Source organism: Ips typographus, linkage group LG9 (genome assembly GCF_016097725.1).
Source record: "Ips typographus isolate SLU linkage group LG9, UJ_Ityp_2.0, whole genome shotgun sequence".
Lineage (NCBI taxonomy): Eukaryota > Metazoa > Arthropoda > Insecta > Coleoptera > Curculionidae > Ips > Ips typographus.
In genome coordinates, this window is record NC_138430.1 from 3319554 (window position 1) to 3341787 (window position 22234).

General features: G+C 34.0%; 1 protein-coding gene and 2 long non-coding RNA genes across 3 annotated transcripts in view; 1 reads left to right on the forward strand and 2 right to left on the reverse strand.

Moving 5' to 3' along the window:
* Positions 1 to 1708: 1708 nt before the first annotated feature.
* The window catches only part of LOC145734182 (uncharacterized), a 153377-nt gene continuing 132851 nt past the window's right edge, over positions 1709 to 22234 (reverse strand). Inside the window, exon 2 of the long non-coding RNA XR_014179371.1 lies at positions 1709 to 1832. This is a non-coding gene — a long non-coding RNA (uncharacterized LOC145734182). The remainder of the gene's footprint in view (positions 1833 to 22234) is intronic.
* Positions 3100 to 4153, reverse strand: LOC145734183 (uncharacterized). The gene is made up of 3 exons (XR_014179372.1): positions 3517 to 4153; positions 3217 to 3460; positions 3100 to 3132 (listed from the first exon to the last, which is right to left on the reverse strand). It is a non-coding gene; the product is annotated as an uncharacterized LOC145734183 (long non-coding RNA).
* On the forward strand, positions 7774 to 16176 carry LOC145733531 (uncharacterized). The gene is made up of 5 exons (XM_081986393.1): positions 7774 to 7990; positions 8040 to 8238; positions 9651 to 9890; positions 15735 to 15917; positions 15970 to 16176. Exons 1-5 carry the CDS (start codon positions 7830 to 7832, stop codon positions 16150 to 16152), a joined length of 966 nt encoding a protein of 321 aa, XP_081842519.1. The 5' UTR covers positions 7774 to 7829; the 3' UTR covers positions 16153 to 16176.

Here is a 22234-nt window from a genome sequence, read left to right on the forward strand (position 1 = left end):
TATGGTTTTTGATTGTTACTCCTGATATTTCAATCATTTGCCAAATTGCCAAGCTTAATTTATCGTATTGCGTTTCTGCTCTCCTAATACAATGTTCCATGTTGATAGAAAATTCGGTATAAATTTACCAAGAGCAAATTTTTGCAGAAAATCGAATTTTGTATTAGGAGAGCAGAAACACAATGAGGTAAATTTTAGTTACTCCTGATACTTCCTTTCTTCACAAAATTGTCAAGAAAGCTTATATCTCTTTGCGTTTCTGCTTTCCTGATACAAAGTTCCATTTTGTTAGAAAATTTGGCATAAATTTACCAAAAGAGCAAATTTTTGCAGAAAATCGAATTTTGTATTAGGAGAGCAGAAACACAATGAGGTAAATTTTAGTTACTCCTGATACTTCCTTTCTTCACAAAATTGTCAAGAAAGCTTATATCTCTTTGCGTTTCTGCTTTCCTGATACAAAGTTCCATTTTGTTAGAAAATTTGGCATAAATTTACCAAAAGAGCAAATTTTTGCAGAAAATCGAATTTTGTATTAGGAGAGCAGAAACACAATGAGGTAAATTTTAGTTACTCCTGATACTTGTTTAATCCACCAAATTGTCAAGAAAGCTTATATCTCTTTGCGTTTCTGCTCTCCTAATACAAAGTTCCATTTTAATAGAAAATTTGGCATAAATTTACCAAAAGAACAAATTTTTGCAGAAAATCGAATTTTGTATTAGGAGAGCAGAAACACAATGAGGTAAATTTTAGTTACTCCTGATACTTGTTTAATCCACCAAATTGTCAAGAAAGCGTATATCTCTTTGCGTTTCTGCTCTCCTAACACAATGTTCCATTTTGGTAGAAAATTCAGCATATTTACCAAAAGAGCAAATTTTTGCAGAAAATCGAACAATGTATTAGGGGAGCAGAAACACAATGAGGTAAATTTAAAAGAGCAAATTTTTTCAGAAAATCGAATTTTGTATTAGGAGAGCAGAAACACAATGAGGTAAATTTTAGTTACTCCTGATACTTGTTTAATCCACCAAATTGTCAAGAAAGCTTATATCTCTTTGCGTTTCTGCTTTCCTGATACAAAGTTCCATTTTAATAGAAAATTTGGCATAAATTTACTAAAAGAGCAAATTTTTGCAGAAAATCGAATTTTGTATTAGGAGAGCAGAAACACAACGAGGTAAATTTTAGTTACTCCTGATACTTCTTTCTTCACAAAATTGTCAAGAAAGCTTATATCTCTTTGCGTTTCTGCTCTCCTAATACAAAAGTTCCATTTTGGTAGAAAATTCGACATAAATTTACTAAAAGAGCAAATTTTTGCAGAAAATCGAACAATATATTAGGGGAGCAGAAACACAATGAGGTAAATTTTAGTTACTCCTGATACTTCCTTTATTCACAAAATTGTCAAGAAAGCTTATACCTCTTTGCGTTTCTGCTCTCCTAATACAATGTTCCATTTTGGTAGAAAATTCAACATAAATTAAGGAGCAAATTTTTGCAGAAAATCGAACAATGTATTAGGGGAGCAGAAACACAATGAGGTAAATTTTAGTTACTCCTAATACTTGTTTAATCCACCAAATTGTCAAGAAAATTGGAAGTACGTTCGGCTCTTTCTGTGGTGTTGATAGAAACGCGAATTTAACTGAGAAAAAATCCACCATGTCAGGAATATTTAAATAAGAGAAATAAAACCATATTAAGTGTATATTACTTTTAATTTTTTATTCATAAAAAATTTGTGCACAAATCTTCTAAAATCACAAATATGTTTCTAAAGGTCGTGTTGTAGTCAGAAGTGCAGATACACCAACTTGAAGGACCTGGAAAGAGAAATTATTATAACTCGTTGAGTAAAAAAAAAACTTCAACTTTTTAGCATATTAAACGAGAGGGTCGTATTCAGGAACATATTTTTATGTATACAGCGTGGTCCAGAAAAGTATCATCACGTAAAATGTTCACTTGATTAATACCAAACTTGCCAGAAGCCTCTAGAGACAACTTGGCAGTGTCAGAAACCTCCAAATATGACTGAAAACCTCGAAAATTACTAGAAACCTTTACAAGTGTCCTAAGACTTCTAAGATAATTATCAAACTTGCCAGAGAAGCCTCTGGAGACATCTTGGAATTGTGAAAAACCTCTAAATACTACTGAAAACCTCTCAAAAATTACCAGAAGCCTTTACAAGTGTCCTGACTGTCCTAATACTTCTAAGATATTTATCAAACTTGCCAGAAGGCTTTAGAGACATCTTGGAATAGTCAGAAATCTTTAAATACTACTGGAAACTTCTCAAAATCTACCAAAAGCCTTTATACAAGTGTCCTAAGACTTTTAAGATAATTACCAAATTTGTTTTTTTTTTTACCAGAAGCCTCTAAATACTACTGAAAACCTCTAAAAAATTACCGGATGCCCTTACATGTGTCCTAAGACTTCTAAAATAATTATCACTCTTGCCAGAAGCCTCTGGAGACATCTTGGAATAGCCAGAAACCTCTAAATACTACTGAAAACCGCTCAAAATGTACTAGAAGCCTTTACAAGTGTCCTAAGACTTCTAAGAATTATCAAACTTGCCAGAAGCCTCTGGAGACATCTTGGAATTGTCAGAAACCTCTAAATACTACTAAAAACCTCTAAAAAATTACCAGAAGCCTTTACAAGTGTCCTAAGACTTCTAAGATAATTATCAAACTTGCCAGAAGCCTCTGGAGACATCTTGGAATTCTCAGAAACTTCTAAATAGTACTGAAAACCTTTCAAAAGTTACCAGAAACTGTTACAAGTGTCCTAATACTTCTAAGATAATTATCAAACTTGCCAGAAGCTTCTGGAGACATCTTGGAATAGTCAGAAACTTCTAAATACTACTGAAAACCTCTAAAAAATTACCAGAAACCTTTACAAGTGTCCTGATAATTATCAAACTTGCCAGAAGCCTCTGAAGACATTTTGGAATTGTCAGAAGCCTCTGAATACTACTGAAAATCTTTCAAAAATTACCAGAAGCTTTTACAAGATGTTTAGTAGTGTTTTTACGTTATTTTGTTTGATTGCTAAAAAGAAAATATTCTAAACTCTATATGTTCTCAGAAAATTCTAACTTGGCAACAGCTGGAGAAATAATATGAATTAGTTGCATTTTAGAGACTACTCACATCGTATACGTAAACTTGTGGATTGGTGATAAGTGCTTACCAGGGAATAGAAGCGTAGAGGTTGAGGACAGCTCGAAACAGTCGAAACTCCAGTGTTTGCCGTGAGTTGGCACCCGAGCCGATTGTGTAATCACGCTCTAATTAAATTATATGGGCCTGTCGCGTCGTAATTAAACAGGCACACCGGTGGAGCAGAATGTCAGGGGTCCAGAAAACGGCACTGCGAGTCGGGGGCATAAATTGAATGTGTAAACGAAGCCAAATTATTCAAAAGTCCCTAGAGCCTGAATAATTTATATTTAGTTACGTTTGTTTTTTAAACTGGCCTTAATGGAATTACCCTCCAACTTTATGACGTTTCCTCTTGCATACTATTATTTTATGGTTCATTTTAATACTCAACATGGTTTACTCTAAGTCGTGTGGGTTTTGCACAGGACTCAATTCTGCTAGTATTTTTTGAAATTTGGATGTATCAAAAAACATTCAATTATTATAAAAACATTGGGCAAGCCCAAAAAGCGAACAGAACAAGTCATAAATCCATAAGATTCAAACATTCAAAGGCGAGTTGAATAAATAAGGAAAATGCAATTCTAATGCTCTATAAAATTCGTTTTAGCTGGATGCCATAAACTAAACCGCCTTCGAAGTAGAAAGCGACTATTTTACTCTCTAAACTATTGAAAAATATCGAGTTTGCGTTGACCTGTGCGAACGTAAAGAAGTTCCTTTTATGTGTCCCGGAGCCGTTTAAGATTTATTGATGTTCAACAGTCGCGATGCATGTCGTAGACCACGGAAAGCATTGTGAGATTAAATGATTATTTATAGGGCGAACGGTAATATTACGGGAAAGTAATGGTACGATTCCTCCAGTGGTGCTTTAAAAGGGTCAAGCTATTCGGAAATTAATACATGTATCGATTTTCCTTATTTATTGCAACACCCACGCCAGGATACTACGATAAGTTGATCATTTTGAATTAGTGCAAAACCTAAGCTAATAATTCAACAAACATATAGAACATATCTATGTTCTATATGTTTGTTGAGATAAGTTACTCATTTCTACGTTTGGTTTTGGGTAAAGGTTTGTTGGGAAAATGGGATTTTGCACTATTTTCAACTAAGTTGAAAATAACATTAACCTAGTCAGTATATGTAGTATACAGGTTGTGTCATGTGGCAGTGGCCGATACCAACTTTCTTGTTTTAAATACAGCCCCCTGTATATTATTAGTTTTTTGGATTCTTCAGAAAATTCTAGACAGAATTCATGTACAATGTCCCATACCTATCTTCAACTGTTTCGGAAATATTAAGCGTTTTCAGATGTATTACAAAAATTAACATTAAAAAAAGAAAATTATTTTATTTCACAAATTCGCTACATTACACTCAATACTTATTTTCGCGGACATTTTGAACATCTCTTACATTGAAATTAATGTTTTTCAGTTTTTTTTTTACATTATTTGTATTAATTATTAACTAAATTCCGACTTTGAACTCGCAATTTAGTTGCAATGTTGTCAAACTGACAAATTCTACTATTTTAGATCTACTAATTAAGCTCAAAGAGTGTTTGCAATGTTGCCAAACTGACTAATTTTACTAATTTGGTTTGAAGAGTATATGCAATGTTATCAAACTGACAAATTCTACAATTTTGGTTTGAAGAGTGTTTCCAATCTGACCAAACTGACAAGTTCAACTAATTTCTTTGAAGTGTGTTTGCTTGCAATGTTGCCAAATTAACAAAAAACTCTCCTAATTTAGTTCGAAGACTGTTTGAAATGTTGCCTAACTGACAAAATTTGGTAATTTGGTTCAAAAGTGTCCTTGCAATGTTATCAAACTAACAAATTCTACAATTTTGGTTCGAAGAGTGTTTGTAATGTAACCAAACTGACAAGTCCGACTAATTTCTTTGAAGTGTGTTTACAATGTTGCCAAAGTTAACAAATTTTACTAATTTGCTTCGAAGAATGTTTGCAATGTTGTCAAACTGAAAAATGTTGTCTAATTTGGTTTGAAGAGCTTTTGCAATGTGACAATGTAAATTCTGAGTTCGATGTCGGAATTTAACTAAATTCAGAGTTCGAAGACGGAATTTACCTAAATTCCAAGGAATTTAAGAAAACAAATGTTGTGGCCCTTCTACGCCTTCGTAAAAAACAGTTTCATCCACCCTTTTTTTGGGTAGAACTAAGTTAAATAAACAATATGACATTAATTTTATCAAAAAAAAACAAAAATACGGTGGCACCTATATCGCACCAGACCCACTCCGAGAAGGGTTATTTGTCAATAAAAATTTACAATAATTTTAACTTTTGTCATTCCAATAGGAAAGGTTATCTATTCTATTGTTGTAGTGAAAAGTGGATTTTATAATGAAAACAAAATTACAAAAAATTTCAGTTTTCTTTGATATGACTGTCGTACGGATAGAGACTTTGTTGTTTCCTCCTCTAGGTCGAGGTTTTTTAGTTTTAAATTAAATTTTATTTTATAAATAGTTTTAGACGTTAAAAACTGTTGAAAATCAATCAGATTGAAAAAAAAACTTGTCAAGAGAAAAAATAGTAAAAGGAAAAGAAAAAACTTGGAAGAAGCTCTGAAGAGGCTGGAAAACGTGTCTCCAAGTTTGTACTTCCCCCACTAATTCAGACATTTGGGCCGAAACCTTTAAAGAAGCTGGAAGGGCGTTGTTTGGTTAGCAGATTTTTGGAAAGCACAGGTTCGCAAAAACCGCATTACTCTATCTTTACTACTTTTGGAGATACCCCGTAAAACCATCGGATTTGAGATACACTGCATAAGAAAATTTGGTCTCAACAAAGCAGGAAAACATTGAATTTTAAATTGGAAAACCACTTTATTAAAAGACAATTCAATTTTCTTTTGTTGTTTTCCATGCGAAAGCGGAGGTAAAATGTAAAGGAAAAACTGAATAGTTTAAAGAAGAAGTGCGGTCGTCTTTCGGAAAGATAAAATTAATGGACACAATTTACATGTTTTTGTCAAACTCATGCTCAGGTACGGTAAACGGAACTTGTCTGTATAGTTTTTATAGTTTCCTACGGGAAAATTAAATTTACTCTTGTGGGGTATTAACGTTCCTTCATTAATAAAGTTTTTCTGTCAGTCAGTCACCCTGTGCACTAATTTGTATGAGACTTTGTAATATCATTGACATTAATGAGCTGTTCTGATCATGTAAAGACTCTAATAACATTGAATAATTTCATAAATGCTTCCTGTTTTACTGTAATAGTTCTTTACATTACTAGTGTGGTGTGAGCATTTTTATAGTCACGAGTGGGAAGCTTCACCAGTCCATTAATTTGCCATACCACACGAGTGTTGTACAATATTTTATCTACGATTAACACAGAAATTATCAATTTTTTACTCCAACTTTGAATTACGTAATGAGAGATTTTTTTTAGTCACTAGTGTGATAATGATTGTTTTATTGTATTCTTAGGGTGCTTTACCGCACATGCGATAAAATCAATTATATATCCCTCATTACGTAACTCAAAGGAAGCTACGTAATGAATCATTACCGTGCTAGTAGTAGATAATTTTTTTTTAATCTCTGTAACTTGGTTTTTCACTTGCAAACTGGGAAATCGAAACATAACAAAAGTTCTTATTTTACCAATTTGGTGAAGTATATTAGGGTCGCCCTGTATAAGACTCGTAAACAGATATGTTATCACTAAATTGTCTAAAATGCTACAAAAATCATTAAATTTTTATACTTCATTTCTCTGTTTCTACACAGAGTAAAAAATTTACCTCTAAAAACTACCATTCATCTTGCTTTCTGAAACTGGGAGATAATACACTTTGAAACTAGGCTTTTGAAATTCGTAATATACTTAAAAATTCACAAACGCACTAGCCAGATCCTGCAATATAGCATTGTACATTTCGCAGATTTCGTTTGGAGATATTACAGACACTGTGAAACTCAAGGGAATGTAAAGGAGAATCACGTCCTTATGTATGTCGCAAGAAATACGATTTACGACTGCTAAGGTTTTGCCTTGTGAAGAATATTGATCAATTAGGTTACACAATTTTATGGCTTTATTGCAGTTTTTATTTTAGCACCGAAATTGAATCAGAATCGCAGGCAAATCAAACTTTTATTGGACAGGTTGTCGTAAAATGCAACTTTGTATAAATAGATAAAGTTTTCTAAATCGCAGGACCATAAAGTGCAATGTGTGCAACGGGAAAAAGTTTAAACGTCTTTTTCATAACATTTGGAGAATCTTTGAAGTTGCTTAAAATTCCTCGGGCACTGGAAGAATAAAATCGCATCGTTTGAAAACAATATTTTTCGTGAAATGGGTGCATATTGCTGCCAACTTCTAAAAAAAGTTGTCTGCGGGCCTGAAGCTATCGTGGATCAAGATTATTTTCTGTTTGTCTTTAGAAAATGTGAATTTTCTGCTATTTATGTAACAAGTTATGATTTGCAGCATTTGCGTCAATTACAACACAGTGGATAATTTTTTAACCAATCACCTACTGTGTCAAAAAATAATTAAATTTTTTTTTAATAATTGTCTAAAAAAAAGCATGAATTAGGTTGAAGCTGCCAAAAATTCCAAACATTTCAGCAATGTCATGTCTAAAATAAATGAAAAAGTTGTTATTCTGGATAGAGGAAATTACACCACATGCACCGTCCATCTGCACGGAGGCACCATCCTTTCATACAGAGTGAATAATAAGGAATTGCTGTACATGGGCAAAAAAGCGGTTTTTAACACATTTTCTCCAATCAGGTGCGTGGTTTTTTATTAATTCCTTATTTTTTTACTCTATTGGCTGTAGGGGTGGAATACAGTTCACCTTTCCATATTTCGCAAATCAGATAAATGGTCCTAAACATGGTTTTGCAAGGTACGTTCCGTGGACTTTAGAGGAAGGGCCTGTAACCTTAAAAAATGGAAATGTGCAAGCATTGTTTTCTTTGCAAGAATCCGAATACACGAAAGCAATATGGAACTATAGGTTCAAAATCAGTTTTCGAGTAAGTTATTTTTAGAAGACTTTAGTTAACTCAAGGGATTTCCTCAAATTTTATCGGAAAAACTTTTCCTGTAGTAGTTGTGCTGAAGGTAAGTGTTTTGGCTTAAAGAAACCATTATTAACTGTAATTATAGTATAGACAAAATTTATCAGAGAAAATCTGAGGTCAAGTTATATTCATGACTGAATACATACTACCTTGGCTACAAGCTTTATTGTTCTCTTCTTCTTCTTATTCATATTTAAGATCTCGCTATCTGGTAGTTTTCGTACCTCTGGATCCATATCGCTTGTAAATTTTGCCCAGTAATCTCGTTTTATGGCTTTGATTCTGGCATTTATTCTATTTCTCACTTCTGTATATTCGGAGTGTTTTTCTGGCGTTGGTGAGCTCCTGTATATGAGGTAGGATTTCTTTTCCTGTTGTGAACCTTCTTTTCGTTTTTAATTGGATGAGAATAATAAGTTTTTATGCATGAGTGTATCCGTCAACTTAATATTTTCTGGTAGGTAGTACAAAATTGACATTTAATCACATGGCCACTTCATATGCATAACGCTTGAGGCATCACATGACCAACTGGGAAATAATGCCACCTATGCCCTGGAAGATTTATGAATGATGGCCCTCGTAAAAAGCTCGTTGAATGCTATCGTCAAATTTTACGAAACGTATCATAAAAGGTAAAACGGCAAAAAGTTTAAAACAAACATAACTTCTGTTCGCAACAGCTCTAAAACATAAAATATAACAAAACACTTAACTCGCAATGTTTCCTTTTTGGATAAACGGAATAGCGTCACGTCGTCTTTCAATTTCCCTAAGAGAATTCCTAAAACAAATTATGTATTTCCAGCTTCTCCTTTCTTTTACAGACAGAAAACCAGATTGAATTTGTCTGGAGCACTGATGCAGCCTATTTTAAGCGTAATGACCTGCATAATAAATATTTTCAACTACAGTGATGCTTTTTCCGGATGATTTCAATTAATGTTAAAACAAAAACAAAAAATATCTAGATATAGTATCAAGAGTGTTGGTAATTTACGATTAACTGGCATGATTTACTCAAATGCTGCACATGTAAAAGAGAAAAACTAAAATACTAGGTAAAAACCTAGAAGATTTACTAAATACAACTTGGTTTTACTCAAATAACATTAATTTAAGTTATACCAACTTTTTTAATTTAGTTAATTGAATGAAAGTCCCGTCCAGTTTAATTTCGTAACTCGTGAAATCTTCACTAACCTCACCGAACTATAATTACATAGTGCTCAGTTTTGCGCTAGTTTTCATATAAAAGTTAAATACCTTGCTCGCAGTTTGGAATCAGTTGAATTTGTCGCTTTTAGTTAATTTGAAAGTTATTTGTAGACTGAAACGAAGTTTAAACAAGCGTTTTGTTCCAGCTAACACTGTGTTCTAACGAGCTGAGGATCGAGGTGAAGGTTGAAAATACCAGCAAATATTTTCCGTTCCGTTTCACTATAATGAGACATTCGGTTTTTAAAGTGCACGACGTTAGGGAATGCGAGGTTCACGGTTTATCCGGAGCGAGATATATCAAGCTGGATAAGGATATGCTGATAACGCCTGTTGAGTTTAAGCTGGATCAGGAAAAATTGCCAATCGACCGATCCTGCTTCGACGTAAGTTCTTAGAAATCTGAATTTTTGTAGACAACTTTCCTTCCGATTTGTGAGTTTGCCAAAAAAGTTAGTCGAACTAAAGGCTAGCATTTGAAAGAGTATCGAGTTGCTTACAATACATTTCATGTCAAAAGAGGTAATTATTTAAAGTAATTTTTGTGAAAAAATGAAAGTGATATCTTTAAATGCTACTGACAACCTAAAAAGTACCAGAAGATTGTACAACTGTCTAAATTGTCAAAAGCTTCCAGACCCATTTTGGAAATTCCAGAAACCTCTAAGTGCTAATAACCGTCTTTCTCTGAAGTGTCTCAAACCTTCCAATAATTGTTTTAAATTGTCAGACACCTCTAGAACCATTTTGGAAATGACAGGGCTCTCTTAATAATACTGCAAACCTTCTAGAAATCGCCAGAAGCTTCTACAAGTGTCTTGGATCTTCCAAAAATTGTTTTAAAATGTCAGATACCTATAGAACCATCTTGGAAATTCCAGATCTCTCTTAATAATGCTGCAAACCTTCCAGATATTGCCAGAGGCCTCTCCATGTGTCTTAAACCTTCCAAGAACTGTTTTAAATTGTCAGATACCTCTAGAACCATTTTGGAAATGCCAGAGCTCTCGTAATACTGCAAATCTTCTAGAAATCGCCAGAAACTTCTACAAGTGTCTTGGATCTTCCAAGAATTGTTTTAAATTGTCAGATACCTCTAGAACCATTTTGGAAATGCCAGAGCTCTCGTAATAATACTGCAAACCTTCTAGAAATCGCCAGAAGCTTCTCCAAGTGTCTTGGATCTTTCAAGAACTGTTTTAAATTGTCAGATACCTCCAGAACCATTTTGGAAATGCCAGAGCTCTCGTAATAATACTGCAAACCTTCTAGAAATCGCCAGAAGCTTCTCCAAGTGTCTTGGATCTTTCAAGAACTGTTTTAAATTGTCAGATACCTCCAGAACCATTTTGGAAATGCCAGAGTTCTCGTAATAATACTGCAAACCTTCTAGAAATCGCCAGAGGCCTCTCCAAAGTGTCTTAAACCTTCCAAGAACTGTTTTAAATTGTCAGATACCTCTAGAACCATTTTGGAAATGCCAGAACTCTCGTAATAATACTGCAAACCTTCTAGAAATCGCCAGAGGCCTCTCCAAAGTGTCTTAAACCTTCCAAGAACTGTTTTAAATTGTCAGACACCTCTAGAACCATTTTGGAAATGACAGCGCTCTCTTAATAATACTGCAAACCTCCTAGAAATCGCCAGAAGCTTCTACAAGTGTCTTGGATCTTCCAAGAATTGTTTTAAATTGTCAGATACCTCTAGAACCATTTTGGAAATGCCAGAGCTCTCGTAATAATACTGCAAACCTTCTAGAAATCGCCAGAAGCTTCTCCAAGTGTCTTGGATCTTTCAAGAACTGTTTTAAATTGTCAGATACCTCCAGAACCATTTTGGAAATGCCAGAGTTCTCGTAATAATACTGCAAACCTTCTAGAAATCGCCAGAGGCCTCTCCAAAGTGTCTTAAACCTTCCAAGAACTGTTTTAAATTGTCAGATACCTCTAGAACCATTTTGGAAATGCCAGAACTCTCGTAATAATACTGCAAACCTTCTAGAAATCGCCAGAGGCCTCTCCAAAGTGTCTTAAACCTTCCAAGAACTGTTTTAAATTGTCAGACACCTCTAGAACCATTTTGGAAATGACAGCGCTCTCTTAATAATACTGCAAACCTTCTAGAAATCGCCAGAAGCTTCTACAAGTGTCTTGGATCTTCCAAGAATTGTTTTAAAATGTCAGATACCTATAGAACCATCTTGGAAATTACAGATCTCTCTTAATAATGCTGCAAACCTTCCAGACATTGTCAGAGGCCTCTCCATGTGTCTTAAACCTTCCAAGAACGGTTTTAAATTGTCAGATACCTCTAGAACCATTTTGGAAATGCCAGAGCTCTCGTAATACTGCAAATCTTCTAGAAATCGCCAGAAACTTCTACAAGTGTCTTGGATCTTCCAAGAATTGTTTTAAATTGTCAGATACCTCTAGAACCATTTTGGAAATGCCAGAACTCTCGTAATAATACTGCAAACCTTCTAGAAATCGCCAGAGGCCTCTCCAAAGTGTCTTAAACCTTCCAAGAACTGTTTTAAATTGTCAGACACCTCTAGAACCATTTTGGAAATGACAGCGCTCTCTTAATAATACTGCAAACCTTCTAGAAATCGCCAGAAGCTTCTACAAGTGTCTTGGATCTTCCAAGAATTGTTTTAAAATGTCAGATACCTATAGAACCATCTTGGAAATTACAGATCTCTCTTAATAATGCTGCAAACCTTCCAGACATTGTCAGAGGCCTCTCCATGTGTCTTAAACCTTCCAAGAACGGTTTTAAATTGTCAGATACCTCTAGAACCATTTTGGAAATGCCAGAGCTCTCGTAATACTGCAAATCTTCTAGAAATCGCCAGAAACTTCTACAAGTGTCTTGGATCTTACAAGAATTGTTTTAAATTGTCAGATACCTCTAGAACCATTTTGGAAATGCCAGAGCTCTCGTAATAATACTGCAAACCTTCTAGAAATCGCCAGAAGCTTCTCCAAGTGTCTTGGATCTTTCAAGAACTGTTTTAAATTGTCAGATACCTCCAGAACCATTTTGGAAATGCCAGAGTTCTCGTAATAATACTGCAAACCTTCTAGAAATCGCCAGAGGCCTCTCCAAAGTGTCTTAAACCTTCCAAGAACTGTTTTAAATTGTCAGATACCTCTAGAACCATTTTGGAAATGCCAGAACTCTCGTAATAATACTGCAAACCTTCTAGATATTGCCAGAGGCCTCTCCAAAGTGTCTTAAACCTTCCAAGAACTGTTTTAAATTGTCAGATACCTCTAGAACCATTTTAGAAATGCCAGAGCTTTCGTAATCATACTGCAAACCTTCTAGAAATCGCCAGAAGCTTCTACAAGTGTCTTGGATCTTCCAAGAATTGTTTTAAAATGTCAGATACCTATAGAACCATCTTGGAAATTACAGATCTCTCTTAATAATGCTGCAAACCTTCCAGACATTGTCAGAGGCCTCTCCATGTGTCTTAAACCTTCCAAGAACGGTTTTAAATTGTCAGATACCTCTAGAACCATTTTGGAAATGCCAGAGCTCTCGTAATACTGCAAATCTTCTAGAAATCGCCAGAAACTTCTACAAGTGTCTTGGATCTTCCAAGAATTGTTTTAAATTGTCAGATACCTCTAGAACCATTTTGGAAATGCCAGAACTCTCGTAATAATACTGCAAACCTTCTAGAAATCGCCAGAGGCCTCTCCAAAGTGTCTTAAACCTTCCAAGAACTGTTTTAAATTGTCAGACACCTCTAGAACCATTTTGGAAATGACAGCGCTCTCTTAATAATACTGCAAACCTTCTAGAAATCGCCAGAAGCTTCTACAAGTGTCTTGGATCTTCCAAGAATTGTTTTAAAATGTCAGATACCTATAGAACCATCTTGGAAATTACAGATCTCTCTTAATAATGCTGCAAACCTTCCAGACATTGTCAGAGGCCTCTCCATGTGTCTTAAACCTTCCAAGAACGGTTTTAAATTGTCAGATACCTCTAGAACCATTTTGGAAATGCCAGAGCTCTCGTAATACTGCAAATCTTCTAGAAATCGCCAGAAACTTCTACAAGTGTCTTGGATCTTACAAGAATTGTTTTAAATTGTCAGATACCTCTAGAACCATTTTGGAAATGCCAGAGCTCTCGTAATAATACTGCAAACCTTCTAGAAATCGCCAGAAGCTTCTCCAAGTGTCTTGGATCTTTCAAGAACTGTTTTAAATTGTCAGATACCTCCAGAACCATTTTGGAAATGCCAGAGTTCTCGTAATAATACTGCAAACCTTCTAGAAATCGCCAGAGGCCTCTCCAAAGTGTCTTAAACCTTCCAAGAACTGTTTTAAATTGTCAGATACCTCTAGAACCATTTTGGAAATGCCAGAACTCTCGTAATAATACTGCAAACCTTCTAGATATTGCCAGAGGCCTCTCCAAAGTGTCTTAAACCTTCCAAGAACTGTTTTAAATTGTCAGATACCTCTAGAACCATTTTAGAAATGCCAGAGCTTTCGTAATCATACTGCAAACCTTCTAGAAATCGCCAGAAGCTTCTCCAAGTGTCTTGGATCTTCCAAGAACTGTTTTTAATTGTCAGATACCTCCAGAACCATTTTGGAAATGCCAGAGTTCTCGTAATAATACTGCAAACCTTCTAGAAATCGCCAGAAGCTTCTCCAAGTGTCTTGGATCTTCCAAGAACTGTTTTTAATTGTCAGATACCTCCAGAACCATTTTGGAAATGCCAGAGCTCTCGTAATAATACTGCAAACCTTCTAGAAATCGCCAGAAGCTTCTACAAGTGTCTTAGATCTTTCAAGAACTGTTTTAAATTGTCAGATACCTCTAGAACCATTTTGGAAATGCCAGAACTCTCGTAATAATACTGCAAACCTTCTAGAAATCGCCAGAGGCCTCTCCAAAGTGTCTTAAACCTTCCAAGAACTGTTTTAAATTGTCAGACACCTCTAGAACCATTTTGGAAATGACAGCGCTCTCTTAATAATACTGCAAACCTTCTAGAAATCGCCAGAAGCTTCTACAAGTGTCTTGGATCTTCCAAGAATTGTTTTAAAATGTCAGATACCTATAGAACCATCTTGGAAATTACAGATCTCTCTTAATAATGCTGCAAACCTTCCAGACATTGTCAGAGGCCTCTCCATGTGTCTTAAACCTTCCAAGAACGGTTTTAAATTGTCAGATACCTCTAGAACCATTTTGGAAATGCCAGAGCTCTCGTAATAATACTGCAAACCTTCTAGAAATCGCCAGAAGCTTCTCCAAGTGTCTTGGATCTTTCAAGAACTGTTTTAAATTGTCAGATACCTCCAGAACCATTTTGGAAATGCCAGAACTCTCGTAATAATACTGCAAACCTTCTAGATATTGCCAGAGGCCTCTCCAAAGTGTCTTAAACCTTCCAAGAACTGTTTTAAATTGTCAGATACCTCTAGAACCATTTTAGAAATGCCAGAGCTTTCGTAATCATACTGCAAACCTTCTAGAAATCGCCAGAAGCTTCTCCAAGTGTCTTGGATCTTTCAAGAACTGTTTTAAATTGTCAGATACCTCCAGAACCATTTTGGAAATGCCAGAGTTCTCGTAATAATACTGCAAACCTTCTAGAAATCGCCAGAAGCTTCTCCAAGTGTCTTGGATCTTCCAAGAACTGTTTTTAATTGTCAGATACCTCCAGAACCATTTTGGAAATGCCAGAGCTCTCGTAATAATACTGCAAACCTTCTAGAAATCGCCAGAAGCTTCTACAAGTGTCTTAGATCTTTCAAGAACTGTTTTAAATTGTCAGATACCTCTAGAACCATTTTGGAAATGCCAGAACTCTCGTAATAATACTGCAAACCTTCTAGATATTGCCAGAGGCCTCTCCAAGTGTCTTAAACCTTCCAAGAACTGTTTTAAATTGTCAGTTACCTCTAGAACCATTTTGGAAATGCCAGAGCTTTCGTAATCATACTGAAAACCTTCGAGAAATCGCCAGAAGCTTCTCCAAGTGTCCTGGACCTTCCAAGAATTCTTTTAAATTCTGCCAGAAAAGTGTTAATGACAACTTTCAAAACAAAAGTGCCAACGACTAGTTAATGTCTATTTTATTACATCTTCTTTGACATAATGTCATTATCATCCCATAGGAAAGACCATACAAAAAAATCTGCAATTTAGATAACTATACAGTATTTATTATTCATTTTTTGCTATTCATGTTACAGCTTTTTGTCGACGCTCCTTCAACTATCGAAATACACAATATCGACAAACGCAGATTGAAACTAAAAATAACATCGATAGATTCACCTTCAACCGATGTACTAATTCATAATTCAGGAGAAAACCAAAGATTTAGCACTGTGGATCCTGATGTGTATGGAGAAAATTACTTGAATTATTTATTGGTAAGTTTTATTACCGTCCACATCAATATTGTTTACCATAAAATCACTAAAGGTTGGTAGTGGACACCTTCGTTCTGACATAAGATTAGAACCGAAAGAAGTCTGGAAAGTCGAGCACATAATTCAAGTAGTTGATGAAGAATATAACAAGAAAATCGAGCAAATGGAACGATTACTCAACAATCCTTTAGAACTTTTTAAGGAAAGTTGTAGAAAAACTGAAATGTATTCATAGTGCTAATACAACAAACTAAATATATACTGCTCTTTTAATTTGCTCAGCGACAGTAAAACTAAATTCACTTTTAGGGAGAACAAATAATTGCAAATTACGTTTGTTCAAGAAAAAGTTTCCGGAAATAAAAACGACTTAATTAAGTTTTCTCACAAGAAGTCATTCGCACTCAGAATTTATTCTTTATTCTCGTAAAGTTTTAGTTTTATTGTTCAGTTTATGACTGAAGCGAATCCTTCTAACAATGAGCGTAAAAATATATTATGACAGTTTTAGTTTTAATGTCGTTTTTGGTGTTAAAATAAATAGATAAGGTTTCGAAGAAAATTAAAAGATGACGTATAATAATAGTTACTGGAATAGAGTGTATTTTTATGTCTCTAATTTAACTAAAGAATATGCAGTAAACTACAATAAGTGGGAAAATCAGTTATTAAGTTTTATGAAAGTAATAAACTGTTTTATCTAGAAATGTGCAGTAAAGTACAATTTACCGTTACTAAACCAGGAGGTAAGTATGTATTTTCTCCACAATGTATAATATTTTTATATTTTATTTAAGAAATATTATGTTCAGTAAAAATCCTGAAGTATAAGTCTACTTACTTTTTTTAAAATTTATTCTGAAATTTTAAATTGAAAATTTCGTTCCGTGAACTCAGCAAAATTAGACAAAACTGCACCTAAGGGTGATCAACTAAAAATAGAATCAAAACATGGTAAATACATTTTAATTTATTTGCTAGAAGATGTAATATTGTATTTACTACCACCGATTTAGTGTTTAATTTGTGCGGTTGACCGTCCATCCCATTTCGTTTTGTCCGAAAAAGAAAATTGGAATCGTCAAGACTTTATTGCAAGGATTCCCTTACCGTATCTAAACACAAATAAAATCAACCGATTTAATGGTATCCAAGGCACTAAAATAAATGCTGATGGTATTAATAAAAACCTTTTATTTGTATTGATTGACTGTTTTATTGCAAACGAATTTTAATAACACCTTATTTCATCGGTTGATGTTCATACAGTAAAAATGTTTAACTTCAGTTATCGTTCATGAACTGAAATCACGTCGTCATGTTGTTACACGTCCCAGCGAATAATTTATCAGGAATTGCTGAATATTTTCGAACAGATTTAAAGAGAAAAATGCAAAAATTCAGATTAAATGGTAACCTGAATTACGATTTATTTTCAAACAAAACTGCCGTTATGACTAGATTTAGCTAACTGAAATGCAAATAGCACAAACTTTGCAAATAAAATGGAACCTTTCTTTGTTTTCTGTGTTTAAAACAAAAATGCCCTATTTTTTATGTGGTTATCGGGCGTATTTGATAATGTGTTTCCACATCATCAAGCCAGATTTTACGCACATTTTTTAAATTGTGACTAATCCTAATGGAAGCTTTCTGGCAAATAACAATTCATATAGTACAGGTATGCATAAAAATTTTAAATTTGAGATTTGTTTAGCTAGAGAAAATATATTATGTTATTTCAAAAGTGTTCTAATTTTAAAAAATCACTTAACCGTAATTTTACTTTTAAAGTGACGAAGGACTCGAGTTTTTGAACAAAATAGTTTTTTTGGAGTTTAAATCTGTTATTGGTTTAATGTTGTATATTATATTAAAATTTGCATACTACTAAAGAAAAAACTTATCAACATAAATTAATCGTATTTTAGATTAAGTTTTATTACGGATTAAATCGTTACTGCCTAATGCCCTAAAATCAACCACACATTGGTTTGTACTGTAATTGATTTTATGTCGCTTAGAGCGACACCGTCCTTGCAGAAACATGTTTACAAGCTGTCTCTCTGGCCCTAATTCCGATAATGCCTGATTAAACCCATTTCACTGGATAGCCACTTTCCACATTGATAGTCACCTCCATTTTGTTAAATCGCTTCCGACTTTCACTGATATTTTTCGCCACTTGCTGACAAGGCTAAAAAGCCGATCAATGGAAAAAATTGGAAATTTGGTTTGATGCAACGATACTGCACAGAATTGGCCATTCAATGATGAAATAGCAGTTTATGTAACCAGTTTCGGATTCTTATACAGGGTGGTCCAGTTTTAAGTGTCGATAATTCACCATTTGACAGCTAATCAAAAAATAAGTTGACTTGCATTATGTCATTTTTCTGAAAAACGTTTCCTAAGGAAGATACAGTCCTCCAAATTTCAATTTAAAAAATCGTTTTATAGTTTAAAACTGAACATTCAAGACTTGTGAAAGTCCAAATTTGTACTGAATAGCCTAAAAACTTTTTTACTACTAGGAATGGTCTTATGATTCGCTTTCTCAGACTGCCATCCTGGTTGAGTGTCTGAAACTGGCATTCAAGAACTAAAAAAAGTCCGGAAATCAAGACAAAGATTGTATTGTGCATGAAACTCATTTTTTACTACTAAAAATAATATAAAAGTTGACTTTTAATGCTAGAACTGACTTTACTAGGACTAAAGAGAGTCCAAAAGTATATTTTCAAGACTTTAATTGGTGTACAACTCAATTTTCTGGACTGGACAACAAGTCTAGAAGTAAATTAAATTTTCGGACTATTTTATTTCTAAAAATTAGTTCTCAAGACTATTATTGTAGTATTTGGTACCAACATTTTTTACTTTTATTACTGAAGAAACTTGACTTTTGGAAATAGTCTTAAACTCGATTTTTCAGTCTTAAAAAGAGTCTGAATTTCTTAGAGATGCTACAATTTATTGCACCTATGAGTGTAGAAGTCAATTTAATAGTGAAGAAGCTTGAAATAACATTTTCAAGACAGTCAGTTCAAGTCCAGTGGACAAACTGGCTTGATAAGTCAAAAACTTTGTAAAGATAGTCTTGAAACTCGATCTGAAGCACTGAAAACAGCTTTAAAACACTAAAAACAGTCTAGTTGAATACCCGAATTTCTAGCACTGAGGTGTCTAGAAGTCGATTTAATAGTGACAGAGCTTGGAATGCCATTTTAAGTCTATGAAGAATGTAAAAATTGTTTTTTAAGTTTGCTATGTCAATAACTTGGTGAAGATAGTCTTGAAACTCGATTTTCCAAGCTGAAAGCAGTTTTGAAGCACTAAAAATAGTCCAGAATTCGAAAAAAATGAAAAGCAAAGTAAAAAGCACGAAAAGTTAGTTTTCAAGACAATTTTCATGAATCTAATGTCAATGTCCTGCTTCTAAGACTATTTTCAAGACTAAAATATTGAAATTTGTCTTCAAATTATGAAAACTTACTTCAAATGCAAATTTTAAGTTTCTGATGTCTGTCTGACTTCATTAGTTCAGTCACATTTTGGGGTTCAAGTCAATTTTTAAGGTTTAAATGTATGAATTTGTAGTAACAAATTCTTGAAAAAGTAGTTTTTATGTCTACAAGTCAATTTTTAGTATTAAAGTCTCTCGATTTGCATGAAAACTGGTTACAAACACAATTTTTAAGCTTCTAAAATTTTTATCTTTTCTAATTCAATTTTCAAAACTAAAGTCCTTTAGTTTGTCTGGAAACTATGAAAACTGGCTACAATAATATTTTTTAAACTTCTTAAGTGAATTTTCCGTTTTCAAGACAATTTTTAAGTTGGGTTGGGTTAGTTTTGGGTCGTTGACCGTAATAACGTGTAATAAAGTGCTTGCTCCAAATTTGATCAAAATTGCTCCAACGGTCTGACAGTTATGACAAAAAAAAACGATTTTTTAAACAGAAATTTGAAGGACTGTATTTTCCTTAAGAAGCACTTTTCAGGAAAATGACAAAATAAATGTCAACTTATTTTTTAATTGGCTATGGATTGGTGAATTATTGACATTTAAAACTGGACCATCCTGTATTTCGGAAAAACACGTTAATATTTATTTATGACTTCTATTTTCCTTTTTGTGTGACAATTAAAAAAACTCAAAATGATAAAAAAAAGAAGTTGAAAATATTAATTGACGAGTCCAAGCATTGTTGAAAAAAATGAAAGCGCACATTTTTGTCGATAGACAGTACTTTTACAAAAACACTGTATATATTAGGATTAGGAATAATTCCTGAGAGCCAATCTCAGACTATACAGGTATGGAAACTTTAAAATTATATATGAGAATAAGAGAGACAACTATAGCAAATCTGTGCTCTAAACACGTTGTAGATGACATGTGTCAAGGTGCCAAAATGGATGTGACACTTTTTGACAGAGGGTCAGAAAACTCTAGTCAGACTTGGACACGTGACCAACTGTTCAATGACGTCACATAGTAATTTTAAAACACTGACACATGTCATTTAGAAAGTCTATCTCTTGGTCTCTCTAAAGCATTGATTTGCAATAGTATCTCTGTACTTAACTTGACATTTCTATGCATAATTTTGATATTATTTTACCTTAATTGTATTATTAGTTATCGAACAAGTGCGGAAAGTGGTACTTTTTTGCAATTGCATAGAAAATTAAAAAATTGGTTTGCAAACGTGATTCAATTTTCATTCAAGGGGTGAATAATCAAGCAATTAATGACATTCGAGTCCAATAACGGATAATAATAAATGGGTTCTATACTATATAAAATGACAATGACAGTATTACTCTATTTCCATTCAGTTCATCGAGAGCTGAGATTGACAAGGTCCTAAGCTGTTCTCTTTGTGTTACTCCGTCTTTAAAAGCAATGATGGCTTTTAGCAACGCTCATATTTCTATAGAGGAAATGCATTAGGGCACTTTTCAATTTTTCCAACATACAATCATGTTTTCCACGGAGTTGTGATAGAAAATACTGAATTGGATTTTGTTTCATCATAATTTTTAATGTTCAATATGAAAAACAAATTGAATTGCAATAAAGTTAGACACGTTCACTACAAGTAAAAAGCCATTCATTTTCTGTCACAAGCTTACCTACATCTTGCCAGTCGTTCCCAAATCTTATTTCTCATCGTATCCCTGTTTCAGACAGACAGTCCAGAAGACTATAATACCAATGTTCAATTTTTCGTAACGTGTACGTGATGCGGTCCGACCTACTTAAAATTCAACTCTGGTGGCAACACATGTCAGACAGCAACGAGTCAAATAGAAGGTACATTTGCGAACCATTTGCCATAAAAACCAAATATATTAAGCTAATGGATTTGGGAAAAGCGTTTTTTGTCATGCTTTATGCTTTGAATTTCCAATGGCAAATTGTGGCGTGTTGCTGATACGAAATTAATGGTCGAAGAAATGGTTTAGTAATTGCTTCACTTTGTTTTAATGTACAATTATACAAAATAAGTTACGCTGATTTTCTGCAATAAGTTACTTACTTTAACTAAGTTATGTAAAATTGCTCAAAATTTGTCTTCTACTAACATTAGCTCTACGAGATTAGTAGAACAGTCTGAAATACGAATCAGAATCCACATTTCATTTACTACGTCCCTCTTAATTAGGCGATTCTCAAGCTTAAATGAGTTGTGAAAATGCTATTGCCGGAACGGGTCGGCATGTGCCTAATTTAATGAAGTTTGTCAATTATTTCCAAGAGATGGAGTAGAAAGAAGGGATAAACCAACAGAACACCTAAAGAGCAATTAAAATTGCGTTTTGCTTAAATAAATAATTTATTCCTGCCAAAAAATTATCTAAATTTGAATGCGACTGTCAGGGAACAAAAAGCTCACCACACGACAGATATCGTTAGTTAATTAAGCCGTATCTAGCAGGTACGAATTGTTAGACAAAGCAATGTCGGGCGTAAATTTGCATTCGCTGTTCTAAATTAGCTACATTTTCTCCCGCTCCCTCGAACTAAAGGGCAATTTAAAGGCCGTTGATTGCTTTTTAATTTCCAGGGAGGCTGGAACTATGGCAACCATTGCAAATTTGCCACTCGTAACACACTGAAGGGGACCGTGTAATTGAGTAATTCATTCGAAGCTTTTTTAGATTACGTATCACATATTGAACAAAAGACAGGTAAATTGATTTTTTTTTTGTTAGAAAATGAATTAAATTCTTGTTAGTTAGTTCAACTACGATGACAGTCAACACAATATTTTAGTTGGTTAACAAAATTTAATAAAAAATTCAAG